This window comes from Lytechinus pictus, chromosome 16 (genome assembly GCF_037042905.1).
Source record: "Lytechinus pictus isolate F3 Inbred chromosome 16, Lp3.0, whole genome shotgun sequence".
Taxonomy (NCBI): Eukaryota; Metazoa; Echinodermata; class Echinoidea; order Temnopleuroida; family Toxopneustidae; genus Lytechinus; species Lytechinus pictus.
The window spans coordinates 6,198,433-6,218,286 of record NC_087260.1 but is presented as its reverse complement, the minus strand read 5'-3'; the positions used below and the strand labels follow the sequence as shown (position 1 = coordinate 6,218,286).

General features: G+C 37.9%; 1 protein-coding gene across 1 annotated transcript; it reads right to left on the bottom strand.

The window, feature by feature from the left end:
• Positions 1 to 529: 529 nt before the first annotated feature.
• Positions 530 to 17,381, bottom strand: LOC129279309 (sodium/potassium-transporting ATPase subunit beta-1-like). Its single transcript, XM_054915401.2, has 5 exons — positions 17,222 to 17,381; positions 15,729 to 15,833; positions 14,248 to 14,426; positions 9,672 to 9,767; positions 530 to 4,777 (listed from the first exon to the last, which is right to left on the bottom strand). The coding sequence occupies exons 1-5, from the start codon at positions 17,289 to 17,291 to the stop codon at positions 4,472 to 4,474; spliced, it is 756 nt and encodes a 251-aa protein (XP_054771376.2). The 5' UTR covers positions 17,292 to 17,381; the 3' UTR covers positions 530 to 4,471.
• Positions 17,382 to 19,854: the final 2,473 nt, after the last annotated feature.

The window sequence follows — 19,854 nt, the reverse complement described above, 5'->3', positions numbered from 1 at the left end:
TATTCACCAGGGGGGTGTTTCACAAAGATTTAAGTATGACTTAAGTCGCACTTAATGCAAACGCGTACATGGCATGCAGCGCGCGATCTTATTGATAGATACGCAGTAGTGCGCGTCCTCATGACACAATCTGACCAATGCGGTCAAGCCTTTCATACCGTACGCAACTCAGTATTTAAGTGCGACTCTAAGTCATACTAAAATCTTTGTGAAACACCCCCCTAGTCATTTCTAAATTTGTCAAAAAAAGAGCTCTAGAACAGAGACATAAAAAATATGCAGAAACAAAATTATTGGACATTGCAACAACAAAAAAATCTTCATGAATCACAAGTCCCGACCAAAATCTGATGCAAGTCCTAGATTAAATGCAAATTTGTAGTGGATTTGCATTCAATTGCAAATCTAATTTCTTTGAATGACCTGTGCATGATTTGCAATAGAGAAGAATGTTGTTTCTTGCAACGTCCCATATTAAACATACATGCAAGTAGCGTGACAATAAAGAAAATACATTCAGAAAATAAAGTAGGGGAAAAATTCAAACTTTTATTTATCCTTCGTAAGAACACACAGTCGTCACAGTACAATATGCTGCCTAGAGCTACCATTCTCTGCAATTTGAATTGCCATGTTTAACAATGTAAATTCATTTTTTTTTCTTTTTCAAAAGATTTTTGCTCAGGTGGACAGCTTAATACACTCTTATTAAAGTTTTCATTTGGAAATATTACAATCTTAAAAATATCAAAATAGGGCTACTCAATCCATTGTGTTAAAAGAAATTAGCATTCATTCCATTGAAAGAGAATCCAGTCCTTTGTTGTTAGAGAAGTCATAAAATTTGAATTTTTCCTAAACAGTAATAAACAACCCATGAATATTCACGCCTTCGGGTAAAACTATATGGCTCTCGCAAGGTAAACCATGAGAGTCAGGATACAATAATTGTTTTTTTTTCTGGTCATCATGTTGAGAGACACCAAAATCCATTTGAAGCTGGTAAGTTGCATAGATGGAACTGACCTAACACATGAACGTGCTAGTGTAAGGTTTCTCTCTTGAGCAGAAGGGTAGTACGCATATCTTTGAGTTGGGGAGGGGGTATCGGTGTCCTACTTTGAAAATTGGCGATAACAATTGACTACATTTTCAATCACTCTTACAGAGATGCAAACCACATACTTCAAGGGTTTCCGATATAAAGATATGGGGTAGAGAGACGGACTTCATTTATCGTTAGGATGGTTTTATGAATGCAACAATATCTTTCCATGCCACCCCTAACATTGGCCTGGTGAAAATTGAAATACACGCTATCTAACAAACTGGTTTTATTACACAAAGTTTTTTTTTTTTTCAATAAGTGGCAGCTAGATTGAAGTCGAAAGAAGCATATCTACTATCAGTGGTCTCTCATAAGAGAACATTGGAATGAGATTTTTTTTTTTTTTTTTTTTTTTTAAACGTTTTTTCAATTTTTTCTTTTTCAATTCTATAATACTACAAACAAGTTAAAACACCGCCTGTTCTCCTACAAGAATAAACATGTTCATTTCTGTTTCCTTTATATACTTCATATAACTCTTCTTATGAACAGATCGTTATGAGTAGCACTGTACATTCTGCAACACGATCAGATGCAAAAGTATGGTGGATTCAACAGAGATTCGCTTATTTCCAGACAAGAAATGAAAAAGAAAAAAAAAAGAAAATAATGACAATTTTATAATACCTATCTCTGTATCTACAAAAAAAAAAGATGTGATCCTTTATATCAAAATTTATTTTAAAAAAACAGTACCCATCACCATCTAACCTAAGACCTATTTTGCCGTCTATAATGTTTGTTTTGGCACCGTGAACCATCTGAAGGGGGCACATCTACGTTGCATTATGCAACTGTCAACTTTACTGTTTGTTATAGAAACACCAAATTGCAATATACAAAAGCTATTTGCTCCCTCTCTTCAGAATAAACACCAGCAATAGCACAGAAGATGTTAGTAGCAACAAAGACCGGAACTGGTTTGCATATTTTTTTTCTTCTTTCCAACCCCGCGATTGTGCGATTAGAATCAATGCAGTCTTTGCATGACACGACAGAGTGATTCTTTCAGCTAGGACTTCATCTTGCACACATCAAGGAGCCAACATAATTGATCTTATAGTAAAGCCAGGCTAGCCCCGATAGTCGGAAGCTATATCAAGCAGTAAAACCGGTCAACGACTCCAACATAACACTTTAACCACCATCACCTGACGTCTCGGGACTCAAATCATTTGGTCTTTCTTTCATCCTCCCTCTTCCATCTATTTTTTTTTAGAACAGTAAATACATGTACTTCTCATTTTTGCAAAACAACAATCAATATAGACAATATATATAGATATATTCAATATACATATTTATATCTATCTATCACAAAAGAGTAGACGATTGAACATCATATATCGAGATTGAAGTTGCAATAATGACATGTTTTCATATTTTTAAAATGTCAACCTATATAGGTAGATCCACATCGAATGGCAAAACTCTATGGATAAAAAGTGCAAATAAAAATGTGTGATTACTACAATGACTTCTGATCTAGAAATGTATGGTGTAGTATCTCATTTGAACCGAAGTGCAATTGACAAATCTAATATCCAAGACAGTCAAGACATCTTTTGTGCGATTATACAAAAAGAGCTAAAAATTGTCTGATTTAACATATTCTCAAAAAACTAGTCTTTCATTATAAATCGAACATATTCCACACACATGAACATTTTTTTTTTCAACTTGCTTAGTATTGCTACGGAACCCTTGTATACAAACAACCCAACCCAACTGATTGTAGTGTATCTAATGAAAAGATAAAATAAAGGGGAAACAGGAAGAAGATGGCAAAATAATGTCAGGCAATAAAAAAAAACTTTTATAGAGTTAGTTTAGTTTCTTCCCACAAAAAAAGGGAGAAAACTAAAGAAAACTGCAAATAGAAATATGTATACATGACATCCATTGTGTTACATGTCTACGGAAAGTCCATCATTTACACAAACACATAGTATGATATATACCTGAATTGAACAGATCGTGTATAATGCAGTAACTACCAAAATATGATATAAATAACAATTATTCTTATTCCTCAAATTGGGTACCGGTCAATATTCAAACATTCGGTACTCAACAGAAAGCAACATAAAAAATCATTTACAACAAGACTGAATGCAAAGATAATTAATTACACACATTCTTTTAACTAATTTCCCCATATTTTCTCTTGTTAAAACAGAACATTTGCATCATTTTAATACAAAGAACAACATACAGGTTTATGGTCAGAATTCTAGCTCTCACTCTCTCTCACGCTTTCTCTCGCACATGCACGGCACACTCTGAAATATATAAACGTGGGTTCCACAGGGTGGAAGCGCAGCAGGCTATTGGAAACTCGGGCATGGGGAAAGACTCCTCCCTGCTTCTCGTTTCCGATGGCCGACAGATTTTGTTTCTTCTCTGCCCCTTGTCAGGAACATTCAGAGATGTGTATAAAGGCAGGTGAAATTATCCGACAGATTTTGCTAGGATAAACATTAAACTAAACAAAACTTGTATCAATAAAATATCCAAACACTGCTCCGTTGGTAGTACGTGAGCAGACTGTATATAATGTACTAAACTAATGATGGTAAAGACGATCTCTCTACATGCAAGCAGTACAGAAATCCCAATGTTCAGCAAGTGGTCCGTATTAAATTATTCTGCGTATTAAACCGAATATAACGTTGTCGTAGAGAGAAAAAGTGTGAGCACGTCTAAAAAAATATAACACATCTAAACTTTGGTATTTTTTTTTCTGCTATCTGATATTTCTGATGCTGCCATCTGTTGTGTTCTGAGTGATAATCAATGATTCCGGCTGGTTTTAAAATTCATTGCATTGGAATATAAAAAGAGGGCATATTATTGGGGCGAGAATGAGGAAATTAAGAAGTTTTCATAAAATTCATAAAAAACTGTTGAATTAATGTTTTTTCAATAGCAAATCATGAATACTTCTGATCGGAAAATGATAAAAAAAACTTTAACTACCCGTAAGAGAAGATGCAAGGAAACTGAAAGAGGGCAACTGAGAATGATCGATCAGTACAAACCTCAAGATAACAGAGTTTTGGTCTATGGAAACGGAAAGATTGCAAGATCACTGCCAAACAGGGCCGTTTAAAAAAATTCCTCTCTCATCTGTCCATAAAGACAAATAAATCCTATCATACAAGCTTTCTCAGGCCCGGAGGACTGTCGCCTTCAATTGTTGTCGCTAACCCAAACAAAGGTGACAATGGTTTCATGTTTCACTTGCCCCTTCTCTTGACAGAGTGTCCATTTTTCCTTTGAAAAGAGATTAAATTTTGAAGAAGGAAAAGACTATGGTTTTTTTTTTGCTGTTAATAATATGAATAATATTAACTCTGAATGTTACATTTCGTCTTTGGGTGCTGCTGTTTTGCCCAGGTTGAATATAACGGTGAACGCCGATCTCTCTTTGATATCGTAAAGTCCGCCCCTAGGTTCAATGTTACCGGTGTAGGCTTCGCATTGGACCTTGACGTCCTTGCCTGCAGCTTCCTCTGGATTGAGTCTAACACGGACGGCAACGTACGGGGAGACATAGAGGGCCTGCTTCTTCTTATTTGTGCTGACCACGTAGGGAAAGTAAGCAAACGGCAGACCCGAATCTGGGAAGATTTCCGTTCCATTGACAGAGGAAACATCCTTTTCTTTCTGCAATATGAAAATGAAAAAGACAAAAGGGATGTTATAGAAAACCTGTGAACTTCAACATGCAACATGATGGGACCAAGTAGTCTACTCATACCTGTCTGTTAAAGTCAGGGGCCTGCATTCAGAGCTTGGGTTAAATCTAAACTCTGGTCTAAAGTGGTTGTTTAACTATGGATAGCAAAGAGAGACAAATCTTTAGCAGTAGACAGAGGATTGATTTGTTAGCTCACTTGAAATTCCACTTAAAATTACCGGATGGGAAAAACTATTCTTCACCATATTTAGCGTGAGGAAAGAAAAACAGTAAACACAATAATGTAAAAAACATAAAGATATGTTTGCTTTCCTATAATTTTCGCAAAGAGTTGGACTATGACTTCAGAATTCAGGCCATGAAATATAATCTCAACTCCGAAGAGTTCCACAATATACACTTTATTGGAGTATTCACCCAACATTCCTATCTTACCACTGACTGAAATCTTTTTTTCAATCCATTGATACTTAGTGAAAATTTGATTCCAAATTTGAAGAAATTTAGCACCATCTTTCTGTCACGTTTGATATTTCAATAAAAAGGGTCATTATGGCACTAACTTACAAATATATTGCATGTCTATTTGAAGAGCCACAGCCAACACACAGCCAAGGATTGTATCTTAACAATTGAAGACCATTCCATAATTGAGAAACACAGAAGCACAGTGCACACAATGTGATGCAATTGAACTAGGATCCAATTGGAACAAAGTAGCCTATTGCCTAGCAGTGCCATTGCATTACAGGCCAGCGCACACATTGCAAAAGCTCTGCGGCACGCTGCATCTCATGGCGCCTGTTCTTTTGCGCGTATGTTGTCTGCGCCGCAAATTGGCCATGACGTCATCGTCTAGGACAAATCTGATTGGCTGAAATTATCAAAATCACAGAAAAATCGCAGAAAGATTTGAAATGTCAAATGTCGGGAGATTTGGTCTGCGATCCTACTGCAACAAGGCTGGTCGGAGTTGCAGGGCGCTGAAGGTCGGCGCACACTCTGTGATTTTGTTGCAATCGGATATTGGTACAATCACTTCGCATAGTGTGCTCTGGGCTTTACACTTACAAATGTCTTTTTCTTATTCTGCAATATTTTTTTATGTTTTCTAAATATGTGGGGCACTGAGGCAAGAAAAGGGACGATTAAAAGCAGGTGGTCTTCATGAATAGATTCATTCATTACTTTTTTCTTTTTTTTTTTTTGGGGGGGGGGTTTGCATACTATGTAAAACCATCTCTACACGTTATGAATTATTCTGCAGAGCTTTGTGTCATCAAATATGAACAAGGCTTTATTTAAACATGGTATGGAGCGCACAGGTGATAGGGGTAGACTCACATGATTATAAGACTGGCAAATTGAGACAAATTGGACGGTTCCTGCCCTGACACTTAGTGGGGGAGAGGGTGGGAGAGTGCAGGAGCAAGAAGGGGTTGGATTTACCAGGTATGAATTCTAGCAGTGCACAGGCCCGTTCCATAAAAACCTATAACAAACTAACTTTACCATTATTGCAACTACTATGGACACCTTGATTGGGATTAGCAGCTGTGTGGTTACCATGGGTATTTCCCATTATGGCAAAGTTTTGATAGTTGTAACTCTTTATGAAACAGTTTTATCCAAACTTGCCAGTCCCTCATTGAATTTAGACCTTCCGTTAGTTGATAAAATGCTCTGGAATGATGTGACACTACAGAGAAGATGCAAAGACATCACGAAAAGGCTGATCAAGGCAACTCGGGGGGGGGGGGGGGGGATCAAAATTAAAGCATCTTGATGTTAACGGAAGAAGAGCAAAGTCTAGTAACCCCTGTTAATGACAAGGAGCTCCTGTAAATTCCTATTGAGTTTAATGCAAAGTGACTTGAGCATTAAAAGAAAAAACCCATATTCAGAAAATATTTTGTCAAGGAAACATTTAGACCAAATTTGTTCAATCAGGGCCAAAACTAATATAATCGATATGCACTTGGTTCCACAACAGAAAGGTGACCAAACATGCCACATAAAATTCATCAAGTTACATCCAAGTAGAGGCCATTCATTTATCAGATGGAAGAACATAGGAGATTTGACCTATGCATCATCATTCTAGTGACATCCATCTTGACCTGCCTCTCATGCTCAATTCAAATATTATCTTAGTACAAGACACCAGCTAGGTTCACATGCTTAAGTCACTATCGTGTGATCAGATATGCCAAGGAATATATCAAGAGAGTGGGAGAGTCAACCTCACTGATGCAAAGATGGAGAGAAAGACGATTGTATCCTACAGGATGTCACTTGTCCCCTCATGGGGCCTGCAGAATGAACTTCTGAACTTGCAGCCGACTATTAAAGACATGAAGGCAATCCTTTTTTTTTCCTTCTCTCTTCAGCTTTTCAAGGGTTTGTACTTCCTTTCCGTTTCTCCTCTGCTTCACTCTCTCTACCCCCTTTCGCTGCCATTCCCAGGCATACATCCAAAAGTCAGAAGCCCATCATGTCAAGGCAACACATGCAACCTAAAAATACACAGATAATTCGTCAGGGTGAATCAGCGGACAGGACCCAAACCATGTCCTGCTGTACAGTAGTTGGGTTCGAGTGAGGTAGTATCTTGATCCGTTGGAACAATCGCTTCAAACTGGGATCCTTCAGGTAAGGAGTGTAATGAAGAAACCTTGATCATCAGTCTCAAGTGGGCACAGTTCATTCCTACATCCAATGCTACAAGAATTGCTGCCATTAATGCTACAGCCCCACCATCAAAAACAACTGTAAACCAACCGATTATATGTCACTGGAAAAATGCTTTGGTCCGTCTCGGCCCCGTAACACAAAGGGTTGGCGATTAATTGCTTATTTGAAAGAAAATGCTTGATTGGTTCCTCATCAGACTACCGAGCAAAATGCGCATGCATCAATGAACTTGATACATGTAGGCCATTTATTTAGCTATCAATCGCTAACCTTTTGTTACGAGGCCCTTGTGTCAGTTCCGTAACAAGTACCACAATCCTAATGAGAATTTTCAAGAACAGGAAACGGGATTCTGCTATGGCACGTAACGGTAACAAAACTTCTTAGGAAACCACACAATTGCCATTAAAAACTCATTATATAGAGCTTCAGAGTGAACCATCTTGCATATAATGATGCAACCCAAATGTTACCACTATTTTGAGGGGCATATAGAGTGATAATCCCATTAAGTGACAGACCTTGAATTTTTTATTTATTTTTTAGACAAGACCAATTTCCTGTAGGGCACATTTTTACATTACAGCACAAGCAGAGAAAAATAAGAGAGCCCAACAAATCTTGAAGGCCATGGCCTTTGATAACTTCAAGCCCTGCGGTGATATCTCTTATACAATATACATTGCAAGAGAGTAGATATGGTAATTACTGAAAAATAAGTTGAGAGTTGTCATCTCTGTAGAAGAGAATCTGGTTGACATGTAAGTCTTTCTTCTAGGGGATGAGTCACTGACGGCTCAGTCATGAAATCGGAAAATATGCCTACTCTCTCGAGTTCAAATAAATCTCCTGACTAACCGTAGCTTTTGATCTACTTTTGATTTTCTGCAGGCTTTATTCAGGATGACACCTTACAGGAAGAGGAAGTACATCATTTGACACTGACCCTTCTTCAGGGTCAAGCGTCTCTCTCCTGGACAAACCAAAGACCAAGAATAATCAAGCATGAACAGCTTTCAGACACACTCTGAGGAAATACACCATATTTCAATCAATGCTGTATGTCTCTTGGAACTAACAAAATAGGGGGGGGGGGAATCAATGACTAGGGACCTGTTCCGGCGGGGGGGGGGGGGGGCACGTCCATTGATGAGTGGATACCATGCGTGACCAAAAAACATGTACAAAGGATCTCTTTTTCAAGATAGGGCAAGTTATGTGTGTAGCATAATAAGGGTGTCAAAATACTTAAATAACGAAAAAAGGGTATATATTTCGCTAGGAAAAACTTGGCATGTTTACGGTACAATTTGTGAGGGTATAAAAAGACTAAAATACTTTATAAACGATGTATTTTTTGCCCCAACAGTACGTGTTTAGGGTCCAATTTGAGCAAGGTGTGTGGGGTGGTACTAAACCCAAAGAAAAGGTAAAGCCGACGTCCGTGGCAGAACAATTAAGATATCGTACTTGTTTAGGGGGTCAATTCAGGGAATACTTGTCAAGGGTACCGTTTTATTTCCAATACTTGTTAAGGGTAGGGTTTCACCTGCCATTTCTGGTTAAGGGGTGCATTTTTAGAACATGGAAAATACTTTTTTAGGGTGCTTTTGAAACCCCATGGTCACGCGTGGTATCCACTTGTCAATGGAAGTGCCCCCCCCCCCCCCCCCGGTCCTGTTACATCAAGACTTGTAGTTTCATGAATCGGGTCCGAGGTATAAGGGTTTGCTATCAAAATGGGATAAACCCAAGTTCCAGTTTTCTAAGATTCCCTGCAGGACCTTGTAATGTAAAGCTTAGCGATTTTTCCTGGAGGTGATTTCTATGATTGATTGCATGATTTATTATGTATGATCAGTCATAAAAGTTACGAAGCTTTGTGTTGCACAGTCCAGGAAAGCAGGATTAGTAAAGACATCTATTTCAGCAATCACCATTCTCCAAGGACGTCCGAGGGGGAAGACATTGAAGGGAAACCAAACTTGTGGTATTTAGAGACAGGTGGTCCTTGCAGAGAACAGCTGACAACATTCACTACAGGCTTTACTTTGTCTAAATTCACATGCAATGCCTTTAGGCTGATGAATACGGTTAGTTCATAACCTAAGGTGTAGGAACATGCATCCTACAACTCTTCAAGAGTGCACGGGAGAGAGTACTTACGTATGGCTTGCAGGAGATGAGGACGTTTCCATTTACGTAGTTGTCTGGTTTGTCTTTGGCATCTGCTTCAGGGTCTTCTGGAGTCCATCCCCAAACCTGTAGGGAATTTCAAAGAAGAATGAAAACATCAATGATCGGACTCTTAAAAAAAAGGGCAATGACTTTTGGTACTACATCAGCTTCCTAGGAGAGAATGGGTACATTAATTCTAGCTAGAATACCTCATTGTATGTCAAAAAAAGGCATGATAAGAACTTAAACATGCGTGCATCCAAGATATTATCCAAGGTATACATTACATAAACATGTGCATCATGTGTTATCATATTAGTAGGAGTTATGATACAGAAAAGTTTGAAAAGGTCTTCCTTTAAGGGGTGACATCTGTTCTTGATTCTGTGCCTGATCCCCTACACCTCATACAGATAACATGCGTGTTCACTATCACATTATCCAATGCTTCATTGAACATGACAGTCAACCAGCTAGGGTGTTAATCCATATTATGTTATGAGATTGCATGCTATTACACACTTGAGACTAATTCAAGTTCTTAATCAAAAAGAAGATCGAGTTCAGGGGCCGGTAAAACAAGTTTAGTGATTAATTTTTCAGGTCCTCTATACACTTGCTAGCATGTAATGATGGATGTAATCAAATGTTGTAAACTTGGCCCCCCTATCATCCGCTATGCACTGTGTTACACCTAGTTTATTTCAAACTATACAAGCTATGACAGGGGATCAGTTGTATGTCTTTATGATTTGACTGTGGTATCAATTCACACAAGCATGTAATATGCAGTAACAACGCAAGCGAATTGGTCTTTCTGTGGGGTAACCTTTGCGATTGAAAGGGATGGTTTGCACCTGGGGGTGTTTCACAACGCCGAAAGTGCAACTTAAAGTCATGCTTAAAGGCATTTAAGGCAGAATTTTTTTACTGAATATGCAGGAATTCAGCATCTTCTGAGCATGATGTAACAAACGTGGTGATGCATGGTGTATTGCACTCAACTGGGAATTCAAATTCAATTTGTAAAGAGGTAGACTAATTTATGAATGTCTTTCCTGAGGTTGCGGGATTGAGTACAAATGACGCTGCTAATCATCTGTGCCGGCCGCATAGAAACATTGTTAACCTAACAGGAAGCCCAGTCACATCTTTCGGCTGGTGAAGTCAAAACATTTATTTCAATGTGTAATTAATGCATTGTAACATTAGGCTTGCTGCCACATCACCGGTTGTAACAGGGCCTCTGTTCGCACACTGTTAGCGCCAACAACTTTTCCGTCCGGTCAGTACAGATAATTTCTCTTGAGACAATTATTTGACGCTCTTAATTTCAATTAAATTTCAGGCCTAGTATTTGGGGTTACTTTTTAAATAAAGGATTGATGTTTGGTCCAAGGATCTGTTTCATAAAGACTTTATAAATGATAGTAACCACCCTGGAAACCTTCAGTGTTCTTGGCTGCCGAGCACTGTCACCATGGTAGTTTATACCATAATTGCAAAGTTACTACTATTGTAAATTCTTCAGGAATCTAGCCCCTGGATTAATGTAAATAAAAACATTTGCTAGTGGTAGGAAACTGAAGAGGAGAAATCTGGGTGGTGGTTTCACAAAGATTGTAAGGGCACCAAAGATCATACTTAAATCTCCAATTGCTTGTGGTATAAAACGCATGACCGCATTAGTCAAATCTTACTCAGCAGACACACAGTTGAGTCTTCTTCTTTTGTGTCCATCATATTTATATACATGTACAAATGAATGTCAGCTACGAGGTTAAGTGTTGGGTACCATTTACACGTTAACGCTTGACTTTTCATCCCATTTAGCCCTTTCGTGAAACATCTCCCCAAATGGGAGACCCAATACATGTACCTACCACCATAATTGCACAGGATATTGGTATTTACGTATTTGAGGTAGGAAAACACCTATTAACAGTGGCATTACTTTTATAAAATCCTTTTTTTTCTTCCCTTTGCCATTCACAGGAAGAGGATTGACAGGAAAAGGAAAGAATGAAAAGAGGCCTGGAGTACTCCACATAGAGTAAAGTGTGCCACTTAAAGTCATGCTTGGAAGATATCAAACGTGTAATATTACTAATGAATAAAACGTACTTTAGCCCGGCTCACTTTTGCGTTTTTAACTGCGCATTACTGCATCAGCTGAAAGCAGCAATATGCATCCTTACAGCATACGTCGCATAAACATTTTTGGTTGCAATCTGACTGCTACGCTTGTACAGTTGCATGTAGTATATAGCGAGGTAAGTTGAGGTAATTCAAGCAGTAAAACTGCACTGGCGGCGTGAGCTGGTTGCTGCCACTCGTCTTTGCTCATACAAATTTAAGTTTCTTCCGGTCATTTGAAAATATTTAAAGCAAGCAAGCTAGAATGAAAGGCCTCTACCTTAGTTTCATATTAATCTTGTATCAGCTCATTCCATGGTTTCGTGTTTGTCTGCGTTCGTACAGTACAAAGCTGAACGCATGCATAAAACACAAAGGTGTGAGTCAGGCTAATGTATTACGGATTATGACTTGACCAATGCAGAATCGTGCTATGTAATGTAGTGTTGAATACTTCTATAATGATTGCTCTGAATTCCTAAATACTTCTCAAGATGGTCATCACATCTCCTTCACTGAATTCCCAATTCATGTTAGAAAGTAAACTTTTACTCACCCAAATTGTTATTTGATCGATTCAAAATCCTACCCCCCTCTAATCTTTAATAAGAGTTGTTTCATAAAATTTTCCTAATAATCCCTTGGCAGACGAATCATATGTAAATTTCTTGAACAAAAATCTTTATACAGTTAAAGGACAAGTCCACCCCAACGAAAAGTTGGTTTGGAAAAAAAAAAGAGAAAAATCCAACAAGCATAACGCTGAAAATTTGATCAAAATCGGATGTAAAATAGGACAGTTATGACATTTTAAAGTTTCGCGTAATTTCACATAACAATTATATGCACATCCTGGTCGGTATGCAAATGAGACTGATGACATCATCCACTCACTATTTCTTTTGTATTTTATTATATGAAATATTTTAATTTTCTCCTCATTGTCAAGTGAAACAACGATTAATTCCTCCCTGAACATGTGAAATTAGCATTGTTTAATACTATGTGGTTCAGTCAACTTGGTCCTTATTGTCAAATATCTGTTAGAAAATGACATATTGTATAATTTAAACAATATTTTGATGAAAATTTCAGCGTAACGCTAGTTTGATTTTTCTCTCTTTATTCAAATCAACATTTCTCTATGGTGTACTTGACCTTTAACCAACATTATTCTCTGATCATTACATGCAGTGAAGCTAAAAAAGTTTGAAGTATCACTTTACGTAACTTGATGCTTGCATTGTTAGCACACCGGTGCACGGGGGAAACTATGCATTGAGCATCTAATATTAGAAGTCAATTTTGAAAGGGGTTACCAAAGCAATTTACTTTGGCTCTTGGGTGCAGATTGAATGGCTTGAGACACCCATCTGGATATCACCAATATCTGGGTTTCCTCATATAACCCAGACTATAATAATGCAACAATATTCAATATGTAGCGTTAAGAAGTAGGACACTAGCACTATATTTGAGTACACATTCAATGCTATCTTAGTCCATAACAAGACAGGGTGTCCTTTCCAAAAAGGAGCCCACGAATGTTAACTTCTGGGCCCCGTCTTACAAAGAGTTGCGATTGATCTGATCAATCACAATCAGACCTGCCAACCTCTGGGAATGAAAACTGTATTCTGTGATTTAAAAAAATGTATTTTTTCCCCAAAAAAGTATATTTCATAATAAAATGCTTGGCGCACTCGCTCATCGCGGCGCTCAAGCTGCATGCAAGCTAAAATGCGCACTGCTCTTGCAGATGAAAAAAAAAAGATTAAAACATGTTACCTGAAATTACATTGATCTAATAACCATCGTTTTATGAAATATGAAATAAATTACGATTTAGTAAAAAAACAACGTATTTTTCAAGGAAAAAACGTACTAAATACGGCTAAAACGTACTGGTTGGCAGGTCTGAATTATGGACTGCCAGCAACGTCAACATCTATTATTCATGCTTGCTCAAAATATTTTTCAACTATGATGTAAGTTCATGCATTCATTGTTTTCTTGAAAATTCACTGTGCATCTCTTTGTTTACAAAGGACATTTTCAGACTTTGAATTTTCTTTAAATTTCCTGTAGAAAACATTATGACACTGATGGCTTTCCATAGAGTTACGATTGATCGGATCAATCGCAACTCTTTGTAAGACCGAGCCCTGAACAACACATAATACAAATCATGATGTTGTTGCACTCGTGTCTAGTACATGCCAATGGGTGATTTTAAGTTGGTTATATTAGTTCTGGTGTCAAGAGCACATATCGATGTATAATCATTAAATTACTGCCAGCATATTAACACCTAATAATGTTTTGTGTTTAGCCTGGTGCTCGACTTAACTCATTATCAACACCAGTGCTCAACACCACACTTGAAATCACCCATTCGATTCTAAAGTGCTGATTTTGGTGTATTTACCCTGTTCAGATTGACAAAGATGCAGGGAGACGTCGTGTTGTACCCAAAGTAGTTATCTGGAGTGCAGAATTGGCCAAGATTGGTGCGGTCGAAGGAGCAGTATCTCTGCATGGTCTTGTTGCCAGTCTCCGTCAGAGGTTCGCAGTCCTCTGTGTGTTCCTGGTTCTCTGGTGAAAGTGCTTAAGAGGGATGGGAATTAACAATTATTAATGCAGATACGAACCAATAGCCCCATCTTGAGTCCTCAACTACTCATATCTGGCCAGTTTCCTGACCCATAATGCTAGTGTAGTCTAGTAATATAGACCTACTTGAATGATAACATGCTAATTAATTACTCAATACATTTATACTGCAATAATTATGTTACCAATACCAAGTAGCAAAACAATAACTTTTCTCTAAACAAATATTATTATAGGTCAATTTATTCTCTGTAGTATTAGTAGATATCTGAAAACGTATATTTTAAGACTATGAATTAATAACACAGTCAATGAGAGACCACACACAGTTCACTCCCCCTTTAAAACCTGGAATATAATACCCCCGCATTTGAATTAATTTTCAGACTTTACCATATACACAGGTTACGTGAAAGATATAAATTAAGAAAATCAGTTGCTTGGGTAATTCAACCATTAATATATCTAAAACATTTAATGACAGGTTTAAAATGGTACGGCTACTTTTCTTCTGGGAATATGGTACCTCTGGGAAGAAATTAATGCATAATGAGGGCATCATTTCAACAGTCAAATTCAAAATATTCACAAAGATTTAATTGATGAAAAATGACTAAAAGTATACAACACAAAATTTCAGAAGAGACCAAAATAATTCACATTGTTTAATTTTTATCTCAATGGTCTGGCTGGAATAATCAAGCCTTTTCGCACTGTATAAATAAACCTATAACGTGCTATGCTGGATTGATTGATAAAAAATTAACGACACTATCAACACATGCGTGTCATATAAGTGTCGGACAGTTAATCTGGAAAGGTTACTATAATACAGTACAAATTACCCTAATGCAACTTTACAAAGGAACAGGATTATAAATAAGTGATTATCAGTAATAAATTAATACGTTAACTACTTCCCCGGGATAACTTCCCTACTCTTTACGAAAAGAGGAGTAGGTTTTTTAACGTGCAAATGGTGTGATTCTCCTTTACACGGGAATCTGACAAATTGCCCATAGGTGTATGTACAAAATTTGTTGTGCAATGTTATGCTGTATTGCATGGTCTGCTGAATAATGATCATTCTAAGGCATCTAATACAGTAAAAAAAAAAAAAACCTTCCTGAAGACAACTAGATTTGTATCTTTATCAAGTCTTTTGAAAATCTCAAAATCTTTTCAATTCTTAGCTGATTATGTGTCTTGATTGTAGACAGAGTAGATCCCACGCTTTACAACTAATTACAAGTCACATTATAACCCAGAATTTCCTGTGTGGTCAGTAATACTTACAGTCCCAGATCTTCTGAAGAATGTCAGTGGTTTTCTTAAATGTTAGCTCATTGCTTGGTGTGTAGCTTATCCTCTCTTCTAATAGACTAGGTGTTACAGCAAGACCTGTCAACAACGACAACAAAAAAATTTTCATTCAGTATTCCACTGAGCTAATGTATGGTATGGTGCATGGTGGAAAAAAAAAAAAATTTGCAAATCAAGATAAAGCAGGATTCTTAAGGCCGTGCTGCACCATCCCGAGTTTGCTCAATCTCGAGATTTTAGCCCGATCGGCCCTCTTCGCGATTAATCTCGAGATTCAAGAAACCCCGTCTCCATCATCGCAAGAAGAGCGATTCCTGCTCGAGCGAAGCATCGATGCATTATGGTCCGACGCCGTAAAAAATACATAATCCCGAGTGCGTATGCACCTACGAATTAGCGCGATAATTCGTAAAATAGCACGCTATTTTGCAAATAATCCAAGGTTGACTTGGGATTGCAATCTCGAGATTAATCCTACGAACTAGCGCGATAATTGCGTCTCCATTGCAAATAATCTCGAGATTGTTCAGATCGGGATAATTTGCCGGATCAGAAATAGCGCGCTAATTTGAAAACTCGGGATGGTGCAACGGCCCTTTAGATGGTGGTAATTACTGATCAAGATTGTGATGGGAGTGGTTAGCTGTGGAAGTGATCCTGAGGGCAAGGACAATAGTTGGTTTCAGACCGCCTCAAAGTTTGTCAGTTCCAGGTATTTTCTGATCGGGAAATTTACCCGATCAGAAAATACCAGGTAATATTGGCAATGTGAAAGCAAATTACGCGTAATATCCCCGAAAGAAAATACCCACTAAATAGTAGGTACTTGGCAAAGGGCGCGGGCGCCGTGGGTGGCTGCTGAGCTAGTGGTTTTGAATCTCGCGCCTTGCCTGCTTATCAGACCATACTGCGTATGCTCCTAACTTCAGGAATTTATCCTGAAGGGTATGTTTCGGGGTGGTGTGAATGCAGGAATAATTAATGGGTATTTTTTAGCCTAAAAAAGTTATCGTAATTTAACGAGGATTCTTATGATCGAGGCAGTTTGAAACCACCTATTGGCGTTGATCATGCCGATTATGACAGGAATGAAGATGATAATTAAGATTATGATCTAGAATTCATTCTTGTCATTTCTCTGATTCTGGAGAATGTCTACAGGTGCCCATCTTCACTGACAAAAATGCTTGTGCAAAGTGATATCCGTATGCAGATGACTTAACGAGCATAATTATTTGACCTTGACCTGGTAAAAATCAATTTTAAAAAAATTCAGGAGCTACATTTTTTAGCTCACCAACCAAGTTTGCTACATTTTATTACAGTATACATTGGACCCCAATTTCAGGGACTTTTTTTAATAAGTTTAAAGGGCTCTCAGAGGCATTTCTGGGGTGATATAGTCCCGAGTTTATGTGTAATTTGTCCATGCCCTTGATATAAAAATAATATTTGTTCACTCTTACCTGGTGTACTGACGTATGAAACCCACTTGGGTCTGTTATAATCCACTGTTTGCATGAAAACAAGCAACATACAGGCCCAGAATGCAGCTAAACAGGTGTAGAATATAAGGTAGAAAAGTGAGATTTTACCTGGAGTGAGAAAAGAAAAAAGAGAAAACAAATGAGAGAATTAATACACACCAAACATTTGGAACACCATCTTTTTTTCGATTAGAGCTAATCTGACCAACTTTTCTGGGTTGTTCCAAAAATTTACAATCCAATGACAGGTCTTAAAATTATAATCATAGGCCATGATCTAGATTGGCCTTAGATATCTTTGATGCCCCTTTCTGATTTGTCCCATTTGTGCTGTAAATATAGAAATGTATATGTACCTGTTTTAAAAAGTGGTCTTGCCCTAAAAATATTGAAACTTAAGGGCTGCAATATCAAATGAGAGGGGGGGGGGGAGGGTTAAAATTGTTGTCAAGATTGTATTACCTTTTCATTATTGCCAGCACTGAGCTTTTGCCCCATACAATTCTACGTTCAAAATGTGACAAGATACAACTTTCCTAAACAGTATTTTGTGTTTTTCTATGACTTAATTATGAATTTACAGTAACAATATTCAAATAAACAACTACATCAATAGTTCACACAAAAGAATATAAAACGTCAAATATCATTTTCATTAACAAAAGAGGGTTTCGGGCTTATTTTATGAAAATGTAACCAACAGAACAACCCATCATTAATCAATTCATATCACAGAAAACATCACAAGTTCCTTTCACTCCATTCCAAGCTATGCAAACATAACACCTGCTTCAAAACACACTGCCAACTTCTCATATCAATTATTCATATCCACGATCCGCTATCTATACAAAATGGATAGGTGTGAGCAAAAAGGGCATTAGAACAGACATCTTAGCCATGTTCTTGGTACCATTCTGCCATTCTCACAGTAGCGTATGCAGGGGGGTGGTTACAGGGGTTCAAACCCCCCTTAAATTTGTTTGATACCCAATCCCCCCCTCCCTAATTTTTTTTGAAGGATTTTTTGTTTGTTTGTTTTTTTGCTTTATTTTTTTGGTTGTCAACATTTCATTCAGCTTGAACCCCCCCCCCCCTCCTTTAAAAAAATCCTGCGTGCACTACTGCATTCTCATGTAATGTACAGCATCACAAATAGAAGTATGGTCCGACACCCACTTGGGTTTTCCATATGTACACATTTGGTCGAACAGGGAGTTCTGAAAATGGGATAACATGACATCGGTGATACGTAAATGACTCGGGGATCTTTTCTGGGTTCTCTTACACAAACCTAAGCAACTGTCACCGTACGATTGATGATCATGTTTGATTGTACATTGATTTAATGTACAATCAGTTCTAAAATATTGTTGTGATCGATTGGTAAGCTTTACGCAACGGGGCCCAGGGCATCCATACAGCTGGTCAGATGTTCCATCAGAATGCCATGGCTTCAGCTGGAAGCGCATTACAGCGCCATCTTTAAACTTCTGAATTGGAAGCCTTTTAGCTCTACGCGAATGGTGTGTTAAAAGTAATGCACATCAAACTCTGTGTCCATAGCTTGCTTTAAGTGTGCTTTACATTTACAAACTAATTATAGATCAATGGTGTAATCCTTTCTGATGGAAGAATAGAAATTTCAACAAATTAGGAATGATTTGTCAAATAAGCATTTATCGATGCACAGTAATCTGCTATTGTATTCTTGCATTCATCAGATCTGCTTAGAGTACAAGTCTGTGATTAAAAAAAAGGGGAAAAAAGGAGAGAAAGGAATAGTGAGGGCAACTTTGATCCAAGCGGTCAATATTTAATCAAGGGTATCCAACAATGGCAAGGTTTTGAATGCCCACAAAAGAATCAAAGGGGAGAAATCTGCATTACACTAACCCCCAAACTCTGCAATCTTCTCTTCGCACTTCCTATTATTAATTCATGGCATGCATACACCGTAAGTTGTAACACAGTTCTAACTAAGATTATCAGTGATAAGTATAATGCATGTGAGCAACTAAAAATTAGCTTGCAATTGATTTGTTTCAAATTTCAAAACTCTCTCGGTTTACCTGATGGTGATTTTTTTTTTTTTTTTTACCTGATTGCTAAGAAAGCATTAATGCTTGTAAGCAAGCAACCAGAGGACCGACGGCTTAGGGTCCTCTCCGAAGGACCTGGTACTGAGGATTAATGCCTTACCAAAGGGCACTAGCGCACCAAGTGGGAATCGAACCCGGGTCACCGGAATACGAATCCCCCGTATTGCGTCAGAATCCATGAGTCTAAATGACTCGATATTCTCTTTTTCTTAGTATTTCTTTTTGTTCACTGAGCCAAATTACATGTAGATGTAAATGCAGATAACTTTTATCAATTGACATCCTTCAGTAGATAAGTTTCAATATGATATTTACCTCATATGTTAATATCTAAAGTTCTGCATACACTGTGATTGCGCAATATATCACCCCCCCCCCCCCCCCCCCGGTTTTCCATCCAGAGACAGTTGATATCCACTTATCCTCGCTCCATGTAATAACGCATCAGCTCTCACCCAAAACTGAGTGTCTCAAAATAACCCATGTAATATGATTAGCTGTGAACATGAC